At 40.1% G+C, this 19,621-nt stretch overlaps 1 protein-coding gene across 7 annotated transcripts in view; it reads right to left on the bottom strand.

Annotated features, from left to right (window-relative positions):
- EPB41L4A (erythrocyte membrane protein band 4.1 like 4A) overlaps positions 1–19,621 on the bottom strand; it is a 261,537-nt gene that overhangs the window by 1,614 nt on the left and 240,302 nt on the right. For 2 of the 7 annotated variants that reach the window (XM_065941619.1, XM_065941621.1), the window contains 5 exons: positions 16,961–17,080; positions 7,490–7,537; positions 6,290–6,358; positions 5,605–5,715; positions 4,005–4,086 (listed from right to left, as the gene is read on the bottom strand). In XM_065941619.1, the coding sequence (XP_065797691.1) occupies positions 4,005–4,086; positions 5,605–5,715; positions 6,290–6,358; positions 7,490–7,537; positions 16,961–17,080 (430 nt within the window). The remainder of the gene's footprint in view (positions 1–4,004; positions 4,087–5,604; positions 5,716–6,289; positions 6,359–7,489; positions 7,538–16,960; positions 17,081–19,621) is intronic. The other 5 variants (XM_065941623.1, XM_065941620.1, XM_065941625.1 and 2 more) reach the window with 5 other exon arrangements.

The following is a 19,621-nucleotide window of genomic DNA, read 5'->3' as shown; positions in this document are numbered from 1 at the left end:
ATCACTACCGTTTTCGTTAAGCATTGAACCTATCTATTCTGTCTGTAAACCTTAAGGGAAATGAACCAAAGTCCCAAATCCATCCCACCAGCCTTCTGCATAAAAGAGTGAGATGAGGCGTAGGCAGGCCAGGCCACTGGCATCATCGTGGAACTTGGGAAATGCAACTTTCCCACTTCCCCATGTCATTTGCATCCTTTTTCCACATGGCAATCAGATCAGCAATTTCCTTTTGGCACAAAGAATAATACAGAACAAAATCCAAACAAACTCTTTTCCCACGGCGTCCAAGGCTCTGTATTATCTGCCCTCCTCCACCTTCACTGTGCTCAGACCTCAGACACCCAAGCCCTTCCCAGCCTCAGCACTTTTTTTTATCATGCTCTTCCTTCTGCTTCCATCAGCCTTCCACGAGTACTCACGTGGTTGGTTCCTCCTCACCTGCGGGTTTCCACTTTCCAGGTTACTTTCTGAGATGGCCTTTGCCATATCTATCTAAAGTGAAGTCACCTGTCTATTTTCTAACTCAGACCTTTGTTTCTTCATAGTGCTTACCAAGTTTTTGGTTTTGTTTCACCTGTTCACTGTTATGTGTTATGTGTCAAGGCCAAGAGTCACCATCTTCTATCAAGGGCCAGGTCATAGACTGCCACCTGTCTCTATTGCATACTGTTTTTCCTTCCCTGCAAGCAACCCTTTAAAACCAAAAGTAATTAGCTCCTGGACTGTACAGAAGCAGGCTGCAAACTTAATTTATCCTATGGGCTGTAGTTTGCTGACTGCTCCAGTGAGTGCCTTGTCATTCCTTAGATGTGCTCACTAGATAGTTGTTGAATTCAGAATCAAAGGTGTCCCAGAGACAAGCTTAGATTCAGTGCCAGTGATCAGAAGATGAATGGGAGTTGTTCCCATGTGCAGCAAAGTGACAGCTATTCTTTCAACATTTCATGTAAGTTTTTTGAGATTCCTAAGTGGTGATTGGGGGCTTCCCTGATAGCTCAGTTGGTGAAGAATCTGTCTGTAATGAAGGAAACCCTGATTCAATTCCTGGGTCAGGAAGATCTGCTGGAGAAGAGATAGGTTATCCATTCCAGTATTCTTGGGCTTCCCTTGTGGCTCAGCTTGTAAAGAATCTGCCTGCAATGTGGGAGACATGGGTTTGATCCCTGAGAAGATCCCCTGGAGAAGGGAAACGTTACCCACTCCTGTATTCTGGCCTGGAAAATTCCATGGACTGTATAGGCCATGGGGTCACAAAGAGTCAGACATGACTGAGTGACTTAGACAGTCTAGTTGGAAAAGCAGAAATACAATGAAATTCTCATTTGTATTGAAGCCAACTTAAATTTAAGACCAAGAAAAAAAGGAGCTCTGAAAAATAACAGTGCTTATTAATCCTCCTAGCAACCTCAAGAGGTAGTTATTATCCACATTCCAAAGAATTTAGTCTTAGAAGTTAAACAACGTTCAAAGCCACACAAGTGGTGTGTGGAGAGAGAGACACCAGTGCAGGTCCTGTCTGAAGGTGAAGTCTAAACTACTAGTCATGAATGTAATTTTTTTTTAATTGCTATCGACTTGAATTGTTTGGAAAACCTATTAGCTCTCCCAGATTAATCAAAAATTAGGCAGATTTTAGTGGAAGCTGTGGTTAACCACGCAGATCTCTATTCCAGACTGAGGCAATCATTCCCCAGCAGCTTGGAGAGACAGCTGCCATACAGCTCAAAACTGAGCCCCACCCTGGACTGAAGGTGGTCAGGCCATAGTCAGGCCCCCCTGCCAGGGCACCCTTTATCCAGTCACTTGCTACATGGTGAGTGTTTAAGGTCCAGCCCCCTCATGTCCAGGTGGGAGGAATCACAAGGGCCATCTTGGCTCCAGAGCTCCCCACGGGACCATCTGATGCCTTTCCTGGGACTCTACCACTCAGTTCAACTCTTGCCTATCTTTTATGCCCCAACAACTTTGATCCTAAAAGCACTTTTCAATAAACTTCCCCCATGCAAACCTCCATCACAGAATCTCTTCCTAGGGAACCTAACTTAAACTGGCACAGGCTTTTTCTGTCCTTGCTCAGTTCAGTTCAGTTCAATTCAATCACTCAGTCATCTCCGACTCTTTGCAACCCCATAAACCGCAGCACACCAGGCTTCCCTATCCATCACCAACTCCTGGAGTTTACCCAAACTCATGTCCATCGAGTCGGTGGTGCCATCCATCCATCTCATCCTCTGTCGTCCCCTTCGCCTCCCACCTTCAATCTTTCCCACTCCAACACCACAGTTCAAAAGCATCAATTCTTCGGTACTCAGCTTCCTCTATAGTCCAACTCTCACATCCATATATGACTACTGGAAAAACCATAGCTTTGACTAGATGGACCTTTACTGGCAAAGTTATGTCTGCTTTTTAATAATGCTATCTACGTTAGTCATAGCTTTTCTTCTAAGGAGCAAGCGTCTTTTAATTTCATGGCTGCAGTCACCATCTGCAGTGATTTTGGAGCCCAGAAAAATAAAGTCTGTCACTGTTTCCATTGTTTCCCCATCTATTTGCCATGAAGTGATGGGACCAAATGCCATGATCTTAGTTTTCTGAATGTTGAGTTTTAAGCCAACTTCTTCACTCTCCTCTTTCACTTTCATCAAGAGGCTCTTTAGTTCTTCTTTGCTTTCTGCCATAAGGGTGATGTCATCTACATATCTGAGGTTATTGATATTTCTCCTGGCAATCTGGATTCCAGCTTGTGCTTCATCCAGCCCAGCGTTTCTCATGATGTTTAACTTTTGCATGCAAGTTAAATAAGCAGGGTGACAATATACAGCCTTGATGTACTCCTTTCCCGATTTGGAACCAGTCTTGTTCCATGTCCAGCTCTAACTTTTGCTGTATACAGATTTCTCAGGAGGCAGGTCAGGTGGTCTGGTATTCCCATCTCTTTAAGAGTTTTCCACAGTTTGTTGTGATCCACACAGTCAAAGGCTTTGGCATAGTCAATAAAGCAGAAGTAGATGTTTTTCTGAAACTCTCTTTCTTTTTTGATGATCCAACAGATGTTGGCAATTTGACCTCTGGTTCCTCTGCCTTTTCTAAATCCAGCTTGAATATCTGGCATTTCACGGTTCATATACTGTTGAAGCCTGGTCTGGAGAATTTTGAGCATTACTTTGCTTGTGTGTGAGATGAGTGCAACTGTGCAATAGTTTGAACATTCTTTGGCATTGCCTTTCTTTGGAGTTGGAATGAAAACTGACCTTTTCCAGTCCTGTGGCCACTGATGAGTTTTCCAAATTTGCTGGCATATTGAGTGCAGCACTTTAACAGCTTCATCAGCATCAAGAGAAAATTGGTCATTGCTCAAGTCATTAACCAGAGAAGGCAATGGCACCCCACTCCAGTACTCTTGCCTGGAAAATCCCATCGACAGAGGAGCCTGGTAGGCTGCAGTCCATGGGGTCACCAAGAGTCGGACACGACTGAGAGACTTCACTTTCACTTTTCACTTTCATGCACTGGAGAAGGAAATGGCAACCCACTCCAGTGTTCTTGCCTGGAGAATCCCAGGGACGGGGGAGCCTGGTGGGCTGCGGTCGATGGGGTCGCACAGAGCAGCATCAGCAAGTCATTAACAAAAATGAATCAAGTTAAGCATAGTGAATGATAGATATGCTGAAGTCAGGGTTCTTAGGTTGTCCATGAACTTCCTGAATTGTATGCTTATGTGCTTGAAATGAATGCTTATACACATTTTTATGGGAAAAAAACAGTAGTTATAATTGCCTTTCAGAGGGATCCATGACCCAAACAGTCCACTGCAAACATCAAGCTGATACTGGTCCATTATAAACATCATCTGTTTATAAACCTCGAACTTCCCAGGTGTGCCTTGTCTTGACCACGCACCCCTCCTTCTTCTCCTTCCACATTTTATACATGCTATTTTTTAAAACATGGAACCTCGTCATCAATACCATACCCTCTTAAAATCTATTATTTCCTACCTGATGAACTGTGGAACCACCAGAACCCTGAGCATCTGAAGAACGGGTCACAGGAAGTGGAGGTACAAGATCGGTTTTTGAACTGCAGAGAGTGAGTTTTAGAATTAATGACTGAGATAGTACTTAGAAGCACAATTTGAGTTGGAAAAAGGCTATAGCAAAGTAAACAGGTTTTAGATATCTTGCATTCCTTATAGTTACTACCACAGTGCTTTACACAGTGAGGCATTTAATAAATGTTTTTGAATCAAGTCCAACGGGTTAAGTAATTTACCTCAAATCACAGCAAATAAGTAGAAAAACCAAGAATAAATTATAAGTATGTGCTTTTCGTACTGTGATATGTGTATAAATGGCTTTTTGATTTGTTCCTAGAGAAATACTTACTGGCCATGTATTCTTTTTTATTTAAAAAAAAAAAAAACAGCTGTGGAGCTATGGACAACAATGTTCTACATTTTACAAGCAAACAAAAAATTAAAAAAACAAAACCTGACCTATCTGTCTCTCTGATGGGCTAGTCTATCTCCCAATTTGTTAATGTTTATTTCAGTTTTAAGCCTTAATTCTGCGCTTAATGGTTAACATTCCTACCCAGCAATATCAAGTGCACAAATTTCCACGGGGTTCCCTGGTGGCTCAGACGGTTCCCTGGTGGCTCAGACGGTCTCCTGCATTACAGGAGACCCAGATTCAATCCCTGGGTTGGGAAGATCTCCTGGAGGAGGAAATGGCAACCCACTCCATTATTCTTGCCTGGACAATTCCATGGACAGAGGAGCCTGACAGGCCACCGACTATGATGTCATAAAGAGTCAGACATGACTGAGTGACTAACACACAGACAGTACTTTCATAAATGGATGCATAATTATTTTGTTAACACATTCATTTAAAACATAGCATTTATCATATTAAGCTGAAATATGGCTACTTTTCTCAAAAGAAAAACTAAACAAACTACTGTAACACACAATATTTGCTATGGTAAAAGAAAAGATGAAATGCCACCAATGCAAACAGAAACTGTTACGCCAACTTCTCTCTAATATGGGTGCATTTATTATTCAAAGTAGAATAGCTCATGCCTTTTTTCTGTCTTCTAAAAGCCTCAGTGCACAGCCTGGAAGGGCAATGCATGCGTGCTGAGTCACTTCAGTCGTGTCCGACTTTATGTGACCCCATGGACTGCGGCCCGTCAGGCTCCTCTGTCCATGGGGCTCTCCAGGCCCATGCCCTCCTCCAGGGAATCTTCCTGACCCACGGATCAAACCTGTGCTCCTTATATCCCCTGCATTGGCAGGCAGGTTTTTTGTTTCCACTAGGGCCAGCTGGGAAGCCCTTGGAAAGGCCATAATTCAGTATAATTACAGTCTAGGTCTGTGTTATCCAATATGGTTGCCACCAGCCACACACTGCTGCTTATGTTCAAATTAATCACAATTAAAAATATTAGGTTTTTAGTTTCTAGGTCACACTAGCCACATTCCAAATACTCCATGTCCACAGACAGAACATCTCTATCACTGCGGACAGTTCTCTTGTACTCTGCTACCCTGGAGCCGTGAAGGGGATGACATACTCACAGCTGCCCACTTACTTCACTTCTGAGAGGACAGATCGCTCTCCATCCGAGCACTGGGACCTGCGATACTGGCGGTAGCTTCTCGGTGAGTGAGAATGCCGGATGCGGACTGGGTCGCCTTGCGTCCTGAGCAAGCAAAGAGAAACCGGAAGTCAGAATGGGACTGACTTGGGGTTTTCCTTAATATCGTAACTGCGAAGGAGTAATAATTGAGAGTTTTAAAAACCTGATCTCTCTGAGCTTGGAAAGCCTAAGTGGCTTTCATTTCATAAGTTAACAAAAGGAAACTACCTCCATCATAAAATGAAAATAAAACTTTATCATACAGTTGACCCCTGAATAATGCTTGGTTAGGGATACCAGCCGTAAGCGAAGTTGAAAATCCCCATGCCCCTTTACAGTCTGAATCCATGGATTCAGCCAATGAAGATCGTACAGTACTGCTGTACTTATTTACTGGGAAACACCCAGTACAAGTGGGCCACCCACAAATAGGCAGCTATAGGAGAGAGTGACCTCAGGATAGAGCGACAATAATTAATTTAGTATGCCATTTTCTACTTCTTCCTTTATAGCTATTTTTAATTTCAGTTAAAATGTAAAGACAAAGCACCGCAAGGAACACCTCTAAAGAGTAAGAATGGATTACTCAGTTACAAATATTAATAAAACGTTTTAAGATAGATTTTCAAAGACATACTCTATTTTAGTGTATGGAATCTCTTTTAATTGTTCTTCTGACAGTCCAGATGGATCCACAAGCTCTTTTCTAGAAGGGAATGAGCAAGAGAATGAAAGTTTTGACATAAACACTAACACCATTTACAATCGGCAGGTGAGTTTTCACCTTTCTAATCTTGTCTCAGCTTTCTTTAACAAAAAGAAAAGCTTTCTTTTCTAAGGAAAGCTGAGCACCAAAGAATTGATGCTTTTGAACTGTGCTGTTGGAGAAGACTCTTGAGAGTCCCTTGGACTGCAAGGAGATCCAACCAGTCCATCCTAAAGGAGATCAGTCCTGAATGTTCATTGGAAGGACTGATGCTGAAGCTGAAACTCCAATACTCTGGCCACCTGATGTGAAGAACTGACTCATTGGAAAAGACCCTGATGCTGGGAAAGATTGAAAGCAGAAGGAGAAGGGGACGACAGAGGATGAGATGGGTGGATGGCATCACCAACTCTATGGACATGAGTTTGAGAAAGTTCCGGGAGTTGGTGATGGACAGGGAGGCCTGGCGTGCTGCAGTCCATGGGGTCGCAAAGAGGCAGACAGGACTGAGCGACTGAACTGAACTGAATCTTGTCTTATAACGCAGTGTTAATAAAAGTAATAGAGATATAAGCCAGGAATGAAGATTAAGAAAACTAGGGTCCATTTAGGACTTCCTTAACAGTCTAGTGGTTGTGATCTGCCTTCTAATGACGGGGGTATGGGTTCAGTCACTAGTTAGGGAACTAAGATTCCACATGCTGTGGCCAAAAACTAAAATATAGAAATAAATAAAACTTAAAAAAAAAAAAAAACTGGTATGTGTTTAAGGAAAAAAATGGGAGGAAAACCTTTTCGGTAGCTCTTCTACCCTCTTGCAGTTTTTCTTTATTCAGGATGTAGATGACTCTCCAGCATCTCCTATCTCCCTAGAAGGATCTGCTTCTCTCTCCCGTAGCAGGCGTCCTTTCCCTGGTATTTACTTGCACAGAGGGCCCATCTGAGGCTCATTCACAGGCAGGGCTGACTGGCCTCGGGAGAGGTGGCAGGGCTGCCTGCTGAGGCGCCACCACGGAGTGCCGGGCCCACACAGTGACGGCCGTGAAGCCCACCTCGCAGGCTTCACCCAGGGCTGCCCCCTGTGTCCTTACAAGTGCCTTCAAACCATTGGGTTTTAAGAACAGTACTCACTGGATATGCTTCCATAACTCTTCTTTTGCTTGGATATCGGGACTTCTCCTATAAATAGAAAGAACAACACTCGTCTGGGCACACACGCTTCGTCCAATGATTTAATCTCTAACTTCAGCAAAGCCGCAATATTACTGGTTTCCAGACTGTGAAGTTCTTCTCTGCCAGCTGATACCAGACAAGGAAAGGCTGAACAAGGAGAGCTAGTGTGGGACGGTTAGCACAAAAATACCAGACAATTTATCTGCTAGTTGACTGAAAAAAAAGACAAGACATGAAAATCAGCCACAACCAGGGCTCCACTTAATGAAGAGCTTAGCAGTAGCGGGGTAAATCTACACACTCTTCAGTGGTGGTTTTACAATGAAGACTGATTTGAGGCTTCTGTTTCTGGTTCTTCTAACTACTCAGTTATAACAAAAGAATTCACCTTGATTGTATTAATATGGAAAAGTCCCAGTGCGATCTGTGATTACATAGTAGAAGCAACATCACAAGGGAAAAGAAAACGGTGGGACAGCCAGGCTGGCGGACTGTGTGCCACTGACTCGCGGCCCTCTCTCACTGCATCTGACGTTGCATTTCTGGGCTGAGATGTGGGCTCACAGGTCCTGGGACACGTCTGTGGCCCGTGCTGCCATCTTCCCATATGCCCTTCTCCACCCCGTCTGTAGACTGTACAAATTTCTTCTCTAAGAACTACTTGAATAGAAACTGTACCACCATGTTTAACTTTCTAGAATGATAAATTCAAAGCCAGCATTCTGGTGTTCAGGGTCCCCATAAGAGCAGTGAGAACTAGGAATCTATGATCACAGCAACTGTTGCCACAGAATGATTTTTTTTCTTTTGCCCCAGTGAGAAAATGATAAGCTTTTATCAGTCCTTTCAAGAGAACCAAGTTCTGACAAAGGCCCAAAGAAAAGACCTAAACCCTAACAATTAAAATGCCTGCAACTAAACAAAGCCACCGATATGCTCTCCTGTAGAATTTTAAATTTATAATCTGTATCAGCATTTCTGGGCTCAATATCACTTTCAGCATATGATATTATCATTGCTTTCATTTTTCCCAGTTAATAAGGGCACCTCTGAGACTTTCTGTTAGGTCTTTCTGAGCCCACAGAATACAATAAACTACTTTCTTGCAACTGAACTAAGTAGTTTTTTCCTTTGTAGAGAAAGAAAAAAAAAAAAATCTGTAGACCTTTTAATCCACTCAAAAGGAGTCAAAACACAGAAGATAAGAGAAAGGGAACAAAGCCTTGGTCTCAGACATATAAAATACGGTATTGTTAAAGGTAGAGTTTGTTATCAAAAATCAAATTGTATGCTTAATAAACTTAAAATGCGTCTTTGGAAGAATTTCCTATATGGGGTCTGCCTTTCCTACATGTGGCTGATCTGGTTCACTAGACATTAGCCCAGTCAACCACACTGCCACAGAGAAGGTACTAATGTTGAAAAGCACTAAACTATTATTCTGTTTATATACAGAAAGACGAAAGACGTTCCATTGTAATTACACACCAGCATCTGATTCTCACAGGAAGTCAGTATTACATAGTGTCTAGGTTAGGAAGCGATGCTGCGGGGAATCACACTTGTTTCAGGACGGTGCAGTGCTAAGACTGTCTTCAGAGCAGGGTATGTTGACCTCCGCACTGCTGACCCTGGGGTCAGATGTCATCCGTGGTTGTTGGGGGCTGTCTTGAGCACTGTAGGATGATTAGTAGTACCTACAGCCTTGACACCTGGATGCCAGTAACACCCTCTAGTGAGGCAGCCAAAAATGTCCCCAGACTTCGCCAGTGTCCTCTGGGAGGAAAGACTGTCCCAGGGTGAAAACCACGGGCCAAAGGTATGATGCGGCAGTACAACAGCCAGAGTCTGGTGAAGGAAGGAAGAGGCCAAACGACCATAAAGTTCCATTGTGTGGATACTGAATAATGCTGGAGAGAATGACACTGAAACAGGAATTAATTAAATCTTAAAAGAATGAAGGAAATGTTATAATCTGATAGCAGGAGGTAGGAGGGGAGGAGAATGACAAGATAAGGCGCAAGGAGGACACGTTCCCCAAGACTGCCAACCCCAAGCCTAGTGGTGGAAAATGGTGAATGTGAGCAAAATACAAAAAGCAGATGACAGATATTTCTGAGTGTTGGAATTGCACCTAATTTTATTTTCTTATTTACATTTTCCTATGTTGTCTGATTTTTTTCTTTTAGTCAAGAGAATTTCTAACCTTAATAATCAGAAAAGAAAAAAAAATAAGGGTATTTTCATGTTTTATACTTATGGGTGATTCACACTGTTATACAGCAGAAACCAGCACAAAGACTGTAAAGCAATTATCCTCCAATTAAAAATTTTGAAAAACTACTATTGGGGGAGGAATAAATTAAGAGCTTGAGATTAACATATAAATACTGCTGCATATAAAATAAACAACAAGGACCTACTGCACAGCACAGGGAACCAAATTCAGTATCTTGTAACAACATATAAAGGGAGAAGAATCTGAAAACCCAGATGCGTTACTGATTGCTTTGCGTACACCTCAAACCAACACATCACTGTGAATCAGTGACACTTCCATTCTTTAAAAAGTTACTAATGCTGCAATTCCACAAGAAATGCCTTTCATTCCCATCGCAGAAAAACTGGAAAAGTGTTATCTTAAGAGAGGGCTTCCCCAGTGGCTCAGGGGTAAAGAATCCACTTGTAATTCAGGAGACTCAGGTTCTATCCCTGAGTTGAGAAGATCCCCTAGAGGAGGAAATGGCAAACTACTCCAGTATTCTGGCCTGGAAAATCATATGGATAGAGAAGCCTCGTGGGCTACAGTCTGTCCGTAGGGTCATAAAGAGTCAGACACAACTGAGCTACTGAGCACTTACCTTAAAAGAACATTAGTCCTTCCAGACATAAATATTGGTCCTAAAAGATTGAGAAATTTGGTCTACATGTTTGAATGCTATGGCATGTAACAGTCATGTATTTAACCAAACTGCGTTCTGAAGTGCCAGCACTTTCAAGAAGTGTTAAGGCAGGGGAAAACCCCAAAGCTAAAAGAAAAAAATGCTAATATCCTCCAATTGCTAGGTGACCTGTGACTTAATAAATGTAAACACAGGTTACACGCTGATGAGAACTGAATAATTTTTATGCTGACATCTGCATGCATTTCATCAATAACTTCATCATGCATGCATTTCATCAATGATCTCATGATGTGCAGCTCAACATCGTTATGTGGATTCTGAAAGCTGTGGAATTTTAACGGCTATTTTTCTTAACTTAAAGGCCCTTAGTTATGCAGGTGTTTTACTTGAACTCACCAAATCAATTTCTAAGAAAATAGAACCATGAGTTTCCATAGGTAAAATGTATATTACAATGTATATAAAACACACACATGCCGTCTAATATTAGCCCAGTATTTTTCAAAAACATCCCTTATACACACCTTATACCAATAACTCAAATTAATATTTATCTTTCAGAGAGATTTCTTTGATAAGACATCATAGAAATAATTTTTCTTTTTTCCATATAGTCTTCTACATCCCCCAAACACTCTAATTATATTATCTCGAAAATAGTATAACATAGAATATGTGCTATATATTACAGTAGAGTGTTAGTCACTCGGTTGTGTCCGACTCTCTGTGACCCCATTATAACTGACCAGGCCCCTCTGTCCATGGAATTCTCCAGGCAAGAATACTGGAGTGAGTTGCCATTCCCTTCTCCAGGGGAGCCAAACATTGAACCCGGCTCTCCCACACTGTACGTAAATTCTTTACCATCTGAGCCACCAAGGAAGCCCATATTATAGTAGATAATGTACTATATTTTGTATAATATGCAAATAATACAAATTTTGCATAGTATACAAATATAGTATACTGAAAATAATAATACATACATGTTACTGAAAATAATACATTTGACTAATTTTTGTGATCACTGCCATAGTAGGAAATTTAGAGCTGGAAATGTGTTACTAAAAAAAATCAATTTTATAAAACATCTTTATTTAAAACATTCAGAGCACTTAACTCAGTAACTGTTCATCAAATTCCTGAGTGGTCAGAATAGACATGATTGTGCAATGTCTTAAATCTTAAATGTCTTCCCTCTCCTCCTCTTGGAATTAAAAAAGATTAGAAAGGCACAGAGCCCAGAAACCTAGTTGCTGAAGATCACTCAGGAGTCACTTCCAGGGACTTCATGCTAAATCTTTATCTAAGGCATCAGACTTCTGTTTTGTGTTTAACTGGGAACGTCATTCCACCCTGACAACCTCATCTTTCACGTTATTTTTCAATAGAAGTAGTAAGACATTATTGCCACCAGAGGGAGCCTGAGCTTTCGTTCACACACAAGTTGAACCTGTGAGATATTATTGTTTCAACTTCCATGCCTTTTCCAAATATCCCAGTGAATAAAAAAATTCACCCATGTAGAAAAGAAGTTTCATAAGTTTCCCAATGATATGTAAACATCGATGTCATGGCAATGAAGCTGAAAAATAAACTGATAGGACCATTCCCCCATTCAAGTAAATGATATCCAATCATATTTCAGTTTATGTGTTTTAGGAGAAAGGATTTTGTATTTTATACAACTGTGTATCTCTGGTATTTAATAATGAACACAAGTTTCTAGTTTTTCATTGGAGATTTAAAAAAGCAATGAGTGAATCATGTGTGAACGATGTATCACAACATTCTAAATCCTCAGTGGATACCTCTACATGGGCAATTGACACACAGGACAATAGGATTCAAAAATAGGGGAGTAACTGACAGGTATGTGATGTACTAAGTATCTTAAATGCTACATATACTTACAAATATCGATACATCTAAAGAACAATTTTAATTACTTTCTTCAGATGCTGCTCTATGTTTTCACTTAAAAGAAAAGCTATAGTGGTTCCTAGAGATTCCTAAATTCTCAAATTCTAGTTTTAATATGAGTGTCCTCAACCTGCTCTTTTTTCTCAGTTCTTCCCCATTTCAAAGGGAAAAAAATCAAGCAACTTGTTTATACGGATACATTGAGACCTGGAGAAGTTTTAATTGCAATTGTGAGTATTTATGCTGTCACTTGACATATGTGATGTGACTTAATGTTCAGCAAAATCTCTTCAGGATGGTATCATCTGTTGTATACATGACACTAAGAAGTTCATGGAGACAAGGTAATAACCTAACATTCAGAGGCCCAGAATGTAGACATAGGTCTGTTCTTAACAACAGCACCAATCAGATATTGTCTTAATTGTCAACAAACCTTGGGTTTTTAATGTCATGACTCAAATAGAAGGCAGAGCCCAGTATGTCCTAAATAAAGTAAGAATAATCTTGCTGAATTTTAACACTTCTGTCTAGTAGCCTACCTGACATTTCCGTTTGATCGCCAACTTGGTTTTTCAAACATAATGAAACAGAAAACTTAACACTTCCCGCAAATACCAGACCATCTCACTCCATCTCATGGATGAAGTATGTAAAAAGGCATGGCTACTCACTTAATCTGTCAATGCCAAAGTTCGTCCACACTATTTCTCACACTATGAACCCGTTAGCTCTCCTTCCAAAATGTGTATTCATCCACTTCACTTCTACCACCACAATCTTTTCTGAGTTAAAACCACCTCATACCTGGACCACTGAAAAATTTTTTTAATTTTTTAATTTTTTTAATTGCTCTTCCTGCTTCCTTTCCTTTCTCAATCTGCTTTTAACAGATTCAGCAGCCAGAGCAACTTCTGAAAGAATTACTCTTCAAATAGATATTTTTTGTTAACTGTACTTTGGCTATATCAGCTATATAGTCAAATAATCAAGTTCAATTAGAAAGTCATACCGCAAACATTTGTGAAGTCTCTTTATGGTTTGTTTTAAAAACTAAATTCCAGAAAGGTACATATCATACTATTAATGGGATTCTCTCATACAATTGCATTGTTCTGAGATAACCCTCTCTCTGGTCTGGTATTTTTATCATGTGAGATTTAAAAGAAAGTTTAAACCCCAAATATTAATAATTATATGACCCATAAGTATCCTAAACACTCAATTTAAGTTATAGATGGTCAGACTAGATTTAAAAAAAAATTTTAAGACAAATTACTGCAATCTACAAGAGATCAAGAGATGATGGGCTTTAATCATAAAGATATACTCAGGCCTAAAATAAAAGTCACTTCAGTCATGTCCAGCTCTTTGTGATCCTATGGATTATAGCCCACCAGGCTTCTCTGTCTATGGGATTCCCCAGGCAAGAATACTGGAGCAGGTTGCTATTTCCTCCTCCAGGGGATCTTCCCGACCCAGGGGTGGAGCCTGTGTCTCTTCTGTCTCCTGCACTGGCAGGTGGGTTCTTTACCACTAGCGCCACCTGGAGAGCAATAGCTCAGCTGGTAAAGACTCTGCCTGCAATGTGGGATACCTGGGTTCAACCCCTGGGTCAGGAGGATCCCCTGGAGTAGAGAATGGTTACTGACTCCGGTATTCTTACTGGGAGAGTTCCATGGACAGAGGTTACAGTCCATAGGGTCACAAAGAGTCGGACACAACTGAGTGACTTTCAATTTCATATACCATGTAAAAAGTGAGGATGACAAAAGTATAATGGCTATATAAGTACATACATACATATACACACAAAAGTTTGTGGGTAAAATGGACATAGAGAAAGGAATATTACCAGAATAAAGGATATGTCATAATGATAAAAAGGCCAATTTATTAGGTAGACCAAAAATAAACTTTTTTCCCCCACAAATATGTGTGTACCTAATGCCAGAACTTCAAAATAACCTGAAACAAGAACTGACAGAACTAAAGGGTAAAACAGAAAAATCCACAATTATTGGAAATTTTAACATCTCACTCAATGACTGATTGAAAAGTAGACAAAGAAATCAGTAAAGTCACAGAGCATCCAAACAACACTCTCAGTTAGCTAGATTACCTGACATTTGTAGACTACACCCAACAACTGAGAATGACTCTTTTCAAGTCCATCAGATCATTATCATTAAAGACATATGCTAACTCTTAAGATAGATCTCAATAAATTTGAAATGATTGAGATCTTACAGATTTTAACCAAAATACAATTAAATTAGAAATTAATAGTAATTTGATATGTAGAACATCTCCAAATACTTGGAAATTAAATAACACACTACACTAAAAACAAACAAGGTCAAAGAAATCACGGATTTCAGTGTCACCTTAAGAAGATGAATAAAAAGAGCAAATAAAAGACTAAATACATAAAAGAAAGTAATTAAGAGTAGAAATCAATGTAAAGGTTAACAGACAAAAAAAATCAACAAAACCCAGAATTAGTTCTTTGAAAAACTAGAAAACAAAATTAAGCAGAAAATTAAAAGAAGAAACAATTTATCCACATCAGGAATAAAAGAGGTAATATCACAACAGATGTTCAAAGGACACTAAAAGAATTATTATAAACAAATTTTGTATTAAAAGACAACTTATATAAAAGGAACAAATTCTTTTAAAAACACATACTACCAAAACCTATACATAACAAGCAGACACAATCTTAACAGCCCAGTGTCTGTTAAAGAATTTCAGTTTGTAATTTAAGACTTACCACAAAAGAAAATTCATGGAAGGGTTGGTTTCCTGGGTAAATTATGTCAAATATTTATGGAAAGAATACTGTTAATTTTATACTCTCAGAAAATAGAGAAAGCAGACGAATGGATAAGGATATATAATTCCATGGCTGATTCATGTCAATGTATGACAAAACCCACTGCAATGTTGTGAAGTAATTAGCTTCCAACTAATAAAAAATAAATGAAAAAAATAAAAAGAAAATAGAGAAAGCAAGGAAAAGTTCCTAAACTGTTTTAAATGACCAGCATACCCCTGTTAAAAAAAAAAAAAACTGACACAAATATTACAAGAAAATTATAATTCAGAATCTCTCATGAACATGTAAAAAAAAAAATCTTAACAAAATAATATTAAATAGAAACCAGCAATATATAGAGAGGATAATAGGTTTATTGGGCGTTTATCCCAGGAATGCAAGGATGTATCACTCAAAGCTCAGTCAGTGTAATTCCTTCACTGAGAAAATAAAGAAAACCCGAGACACTATCTCTCCTTCCGCATGTAGGCAACACGAGACATCTAACTACCCAGGATCATAAAGGGACATAGGTAGTTAGTCCCAGCTCACTTTTCATTTTAAAAATGTATGCTCTGGGGCTTCCCTGGGATGGCTCAGCTGTAAACCATGGAGACACGAGTCTGATCCCGGCCCAGGAAGGTCCCGCACGCTGTGGAGCAATCGGGCCTGAGCCCACAACTCCCGAGCCTGTGCTCCAGAGCACGAAGCCAACACGCCCTACAGGCCATGCTCCACAAGAGGAGACGCTGCTGCAGTGAGAAGCCAGCTGACTGCAACTGGAGTGTAGCCCCCACTCGCCGCAGCCAGAGAGACGCCTGCACAACAAAGACCCAGTACAGTCAAATAAACGATAAATTTTAAAAGTATGCATTTTTAAAAAGGCATGCTTGGGGGCCACTCCCTCTCACCTAAAATGGGTCACATTCTCTCCATGGGATATGGGGTATGCCCATCTCCTGGGGCCTCTCATCTTCTGGGGTGGCCCACACTCAGTCTATGAAATGTGTCTCCATAGACAGAATAAATAAAGCTGCTTTCCCTCTTAGTTCCCGGAGCACAGTCCCCTTGCCTGCCCACTTACATCTCTCATAAGTGCCCTATATTAATAAATCTACTTCTTGCCCATCAAAAGAAGAAAGAGATGCTTCAGAGCAACAGGTGGGAGTGGGGAGTCTAAACCTGGATGATGCAAATATTTAAGTGTAAACATGATCAGTTCAAAAGAACATTGATCTGGGGACTGGCAACCTCATCATCATGGGATAATTGTGCTCACACTTGGCATTGCCTAGCTCCAAAAGGAGCAGGCCGATCTCAAGACGATCTCAAGACTGGGACGTGATGACTCACTCGCTGACAACTGCTCACAAATGGTAATTCGATGGGAAGTTAGTCACAGCTAGTTCAACCTGGACCCAGGCTTCAGAGGAGAGAAGCAGCAGGTATTTCACCAACAGTCTGGCTCCAGAACAAAGGAGACTTCCTACTTACTCAGCTGAATATACACTTTTGTTTAAAAACAAAATAGAACATGATTTTGATAGCCTTGTGTTTATGACATTTTGCTTTGGCTGTGCTCCAACTTCTACCTCTTCAAATACAGTTGATGAGTGTCACAATAAACAAAGTAAATATGACAAACAAATAGTAGGATAATCATAATAAAGCTGAATCACTTTAGAAGACCTCAAAAGAGACAGCCCAATGTGCCCCAGAATCCGCATGCTACCGCAAGTTCTGAGTTTGTGAATTAAGGCATAAAGAAGGAGCACATACGAGCGAGATCTGTGTCTGGATCGTCTGTTGTTGGGGTCTGGCTGGTTTTTCTCCTTTTGTCTCCTTAACACAGCTTCCCACTGTGGTGCCGAATCAACCATATCATTCTCCTGCCGTATTCTGAAAAGAAACAACATTCACCTAAAGTTAACACCCACACATGTGTTACCTTTATCAGTTCATCCTAAATGTGCTGTCAAAAAGTATCAAAGTTATCACAAAGGTCAAAGGTGTCAAAGGTATCAAAAAGTTATTAAATAAGCTATTTAGAAGTTATTAAGAAATGAAATGCAGATGACACCACCCTTATGGCAGAAAGTGAAGAAGAACTAAAGAGCCTCTTGGTGAAAGTGAAAGAGGAGAGTGAAAAACTTGGCTTAAAGCTCAACTTTCAGAAAACTAAGATCATGGCATCCGGTCCCATCACTTCACAGCAAATAGATGGGGAAACAGTGGAAACAGTGGCTGGCTTTATTTTGGGGGGCTCCAAAATCACTGCAGATGGTGACTGCAGCCATGAAATTAAAAGATGCTTATTTCTTGGATGGAAAGTTATGACCAACCTAGACAGCATATTAAAAAGCAGAGACATTACTTTGCCAACAAAGGTCCTTCGAGTCAAGGCTATGGTTTTTCCAGTGGTCATGTATGGATGTGAGAGTTGGACGGTAAAGAGGGTTGAGCGCCAAAGAATTGATGCTTTTGAACTGTGGTGTTGGAGAAGACTCTTGAGAGCCCCCTGGACTGCAAGGAGATCCAACCAGTCCATCCTAAAGGACATCAGTCCTGGGTGTTCATTGGAAGGACTGATGCTGAAGCTGAAACTCCAATACTTTGGCCACCTCATGCGAAGAGCTGACTCATTTGAAAAGACCCTGATGCTGGAAAAGATTGAGGGCAGAAGGAGAAGGGGTTGACAGAGGATGAGATGGTTGGATGGCATCACTGACTCAGTGGACATGAGTTTGGGTAAACTTAAGGAGTTGGTGATGGACAGGGAAGCCTGGCAGTTCACGGGGTCACAAAGAGTCGGACACAACTGAGCGACTAAACTGAACTGAAGAAATGAAAGGCTATTTAAAAATAAGCAATTTTATTATAATCACTCAAAGCTAAGAATGTATTAAATATTAATAATCCATAAGTAGATAAGTGGGTAGTATTTATATTTTTGATATATTAATATTTATATACAAATATGTAAATGTATATTGGTTATTTTCAGGCTTCGTCCCGTTTAAATTCTTTTAGTCAAGAGACATGTGTCAAACAAATACTCATTTAAAACATATTTAGATTTTGACTAAAGAAACAGTACTGTCTGCTAAACAATCTTAAATCATGAAGCCAAATCATTTTATAAAAACATCTAAGTAAAACAGCAATGAATAGTTCTCCTTTGCAGTGTTCTTCAAAATTTCATTAAGTACCAGGTACAGTTCCCTATTTTTAAGATAGAAAGCTAGAAATTCAAACAGTTAAATATGGTGGCATAATGCCTTGGCAGCGGGGCAGGCACAGAACATTCTGGTTACGCTGCTCGCGTGTTTAAGAGAGAATGAGGGCTGAGCACTCGGTGTGGCCAGGGTCCTGGCAGGGAGCACAGAGCGAGGGAAAGCCAAGCTGGGGGAGAGGGCCTGGGAGCACAGGCACTTGTCATGTGAGATCAGGGGGTGATACTATCAATCCTGCCAGTTTTTAAAAGATAATCTACAAATCTGGATATTTTTTAAATTAACTCTTTAATTTTTTAAGTAATGGCAACCAATTATGAGTGTGAAGATACTGAATGGACCTAGAAAAAACCATCATGGACCACACTAAGTCTGCAGATACATCAAATCTTTCTACAAACAAGGGTGAGGCGTTACAGGGGAGAGAGGGAAGCAAGTATTAAATTAAAGCAAGTGCTCAGTTAATGTGTAAATAATGCCTAGAATGCACTGATGCTGTGAAGCCATGAGTATTTCTTGCAAAAATCAAACAACTGTTATCTGAATCTTTAACTCTGAATTTATGTAAGTTCTTGAGGAAGCCACTCCAGGGTTTTCTTACGCTGCTGCTCCCAGGACATGGGAGAGCAGCGTGGCATCACACGGTAATCATCCCAGTGCTGGGACTGCATGGAAATAACTGTTTCAAAACAGAAATGAAGAGAATAGACAGGCCTGGAGTCATTTCTTTCACTGAACAGATGTCTTTTGGTTGCCCTGTTACAGCACGGTGGGATGGATATCTGTATTTCTTACAATGCAGATCAGGAGACAGTGACAAATATTCATCCCACTTACACAGAGACAAAGGAAAGCAAACTGAAGCCTTAAAAAAAATAAAAACAGAAACAAAGTAGCTTAAAAGGAAAAAGCTATTTACATCTCTCTGTATTAAAGAGGAATTGTGTTAAGAAAAAAATTATCTGTAACACACTTCAAGTCTTTTAACTGTATATATTTCCTCACTAAAGCTTTCATTTCTACTATTTGAATATTAACAGGATACAGTCATGGTATTTTTCACAAATTCAAGAACACAGTTCCCTCTCTCATGATATATGCAAAGGAAATTAAAATTGAACATATATGGTTATTAATTTGAATATTAGAAATAGTTAAAGAAAAATATGAGAAGATATACGAATATTAGAAATAGCTAAAGAAAAAT

The sequence above is a fragment of the Muntiacus reevesi genome, chromosome 7 (assembly GCF_963930625.1).
Source record: "Muntiacus reevesi chromosome 7, mMunRee1.1, whole genome shotgun sequence".
NCBI classification, from domain to species: domain Eukaryota; kingdom Metazoa; phylum Chordata; class Mammalia; order Artiodactyla; family Cervidae; genus Muntiacus; species Muntiacus reevesi.
Note: the sequence above shows the minus strand (reverse complement) of the source record. Positions and strands in the feature narration are given on the sequence as shown.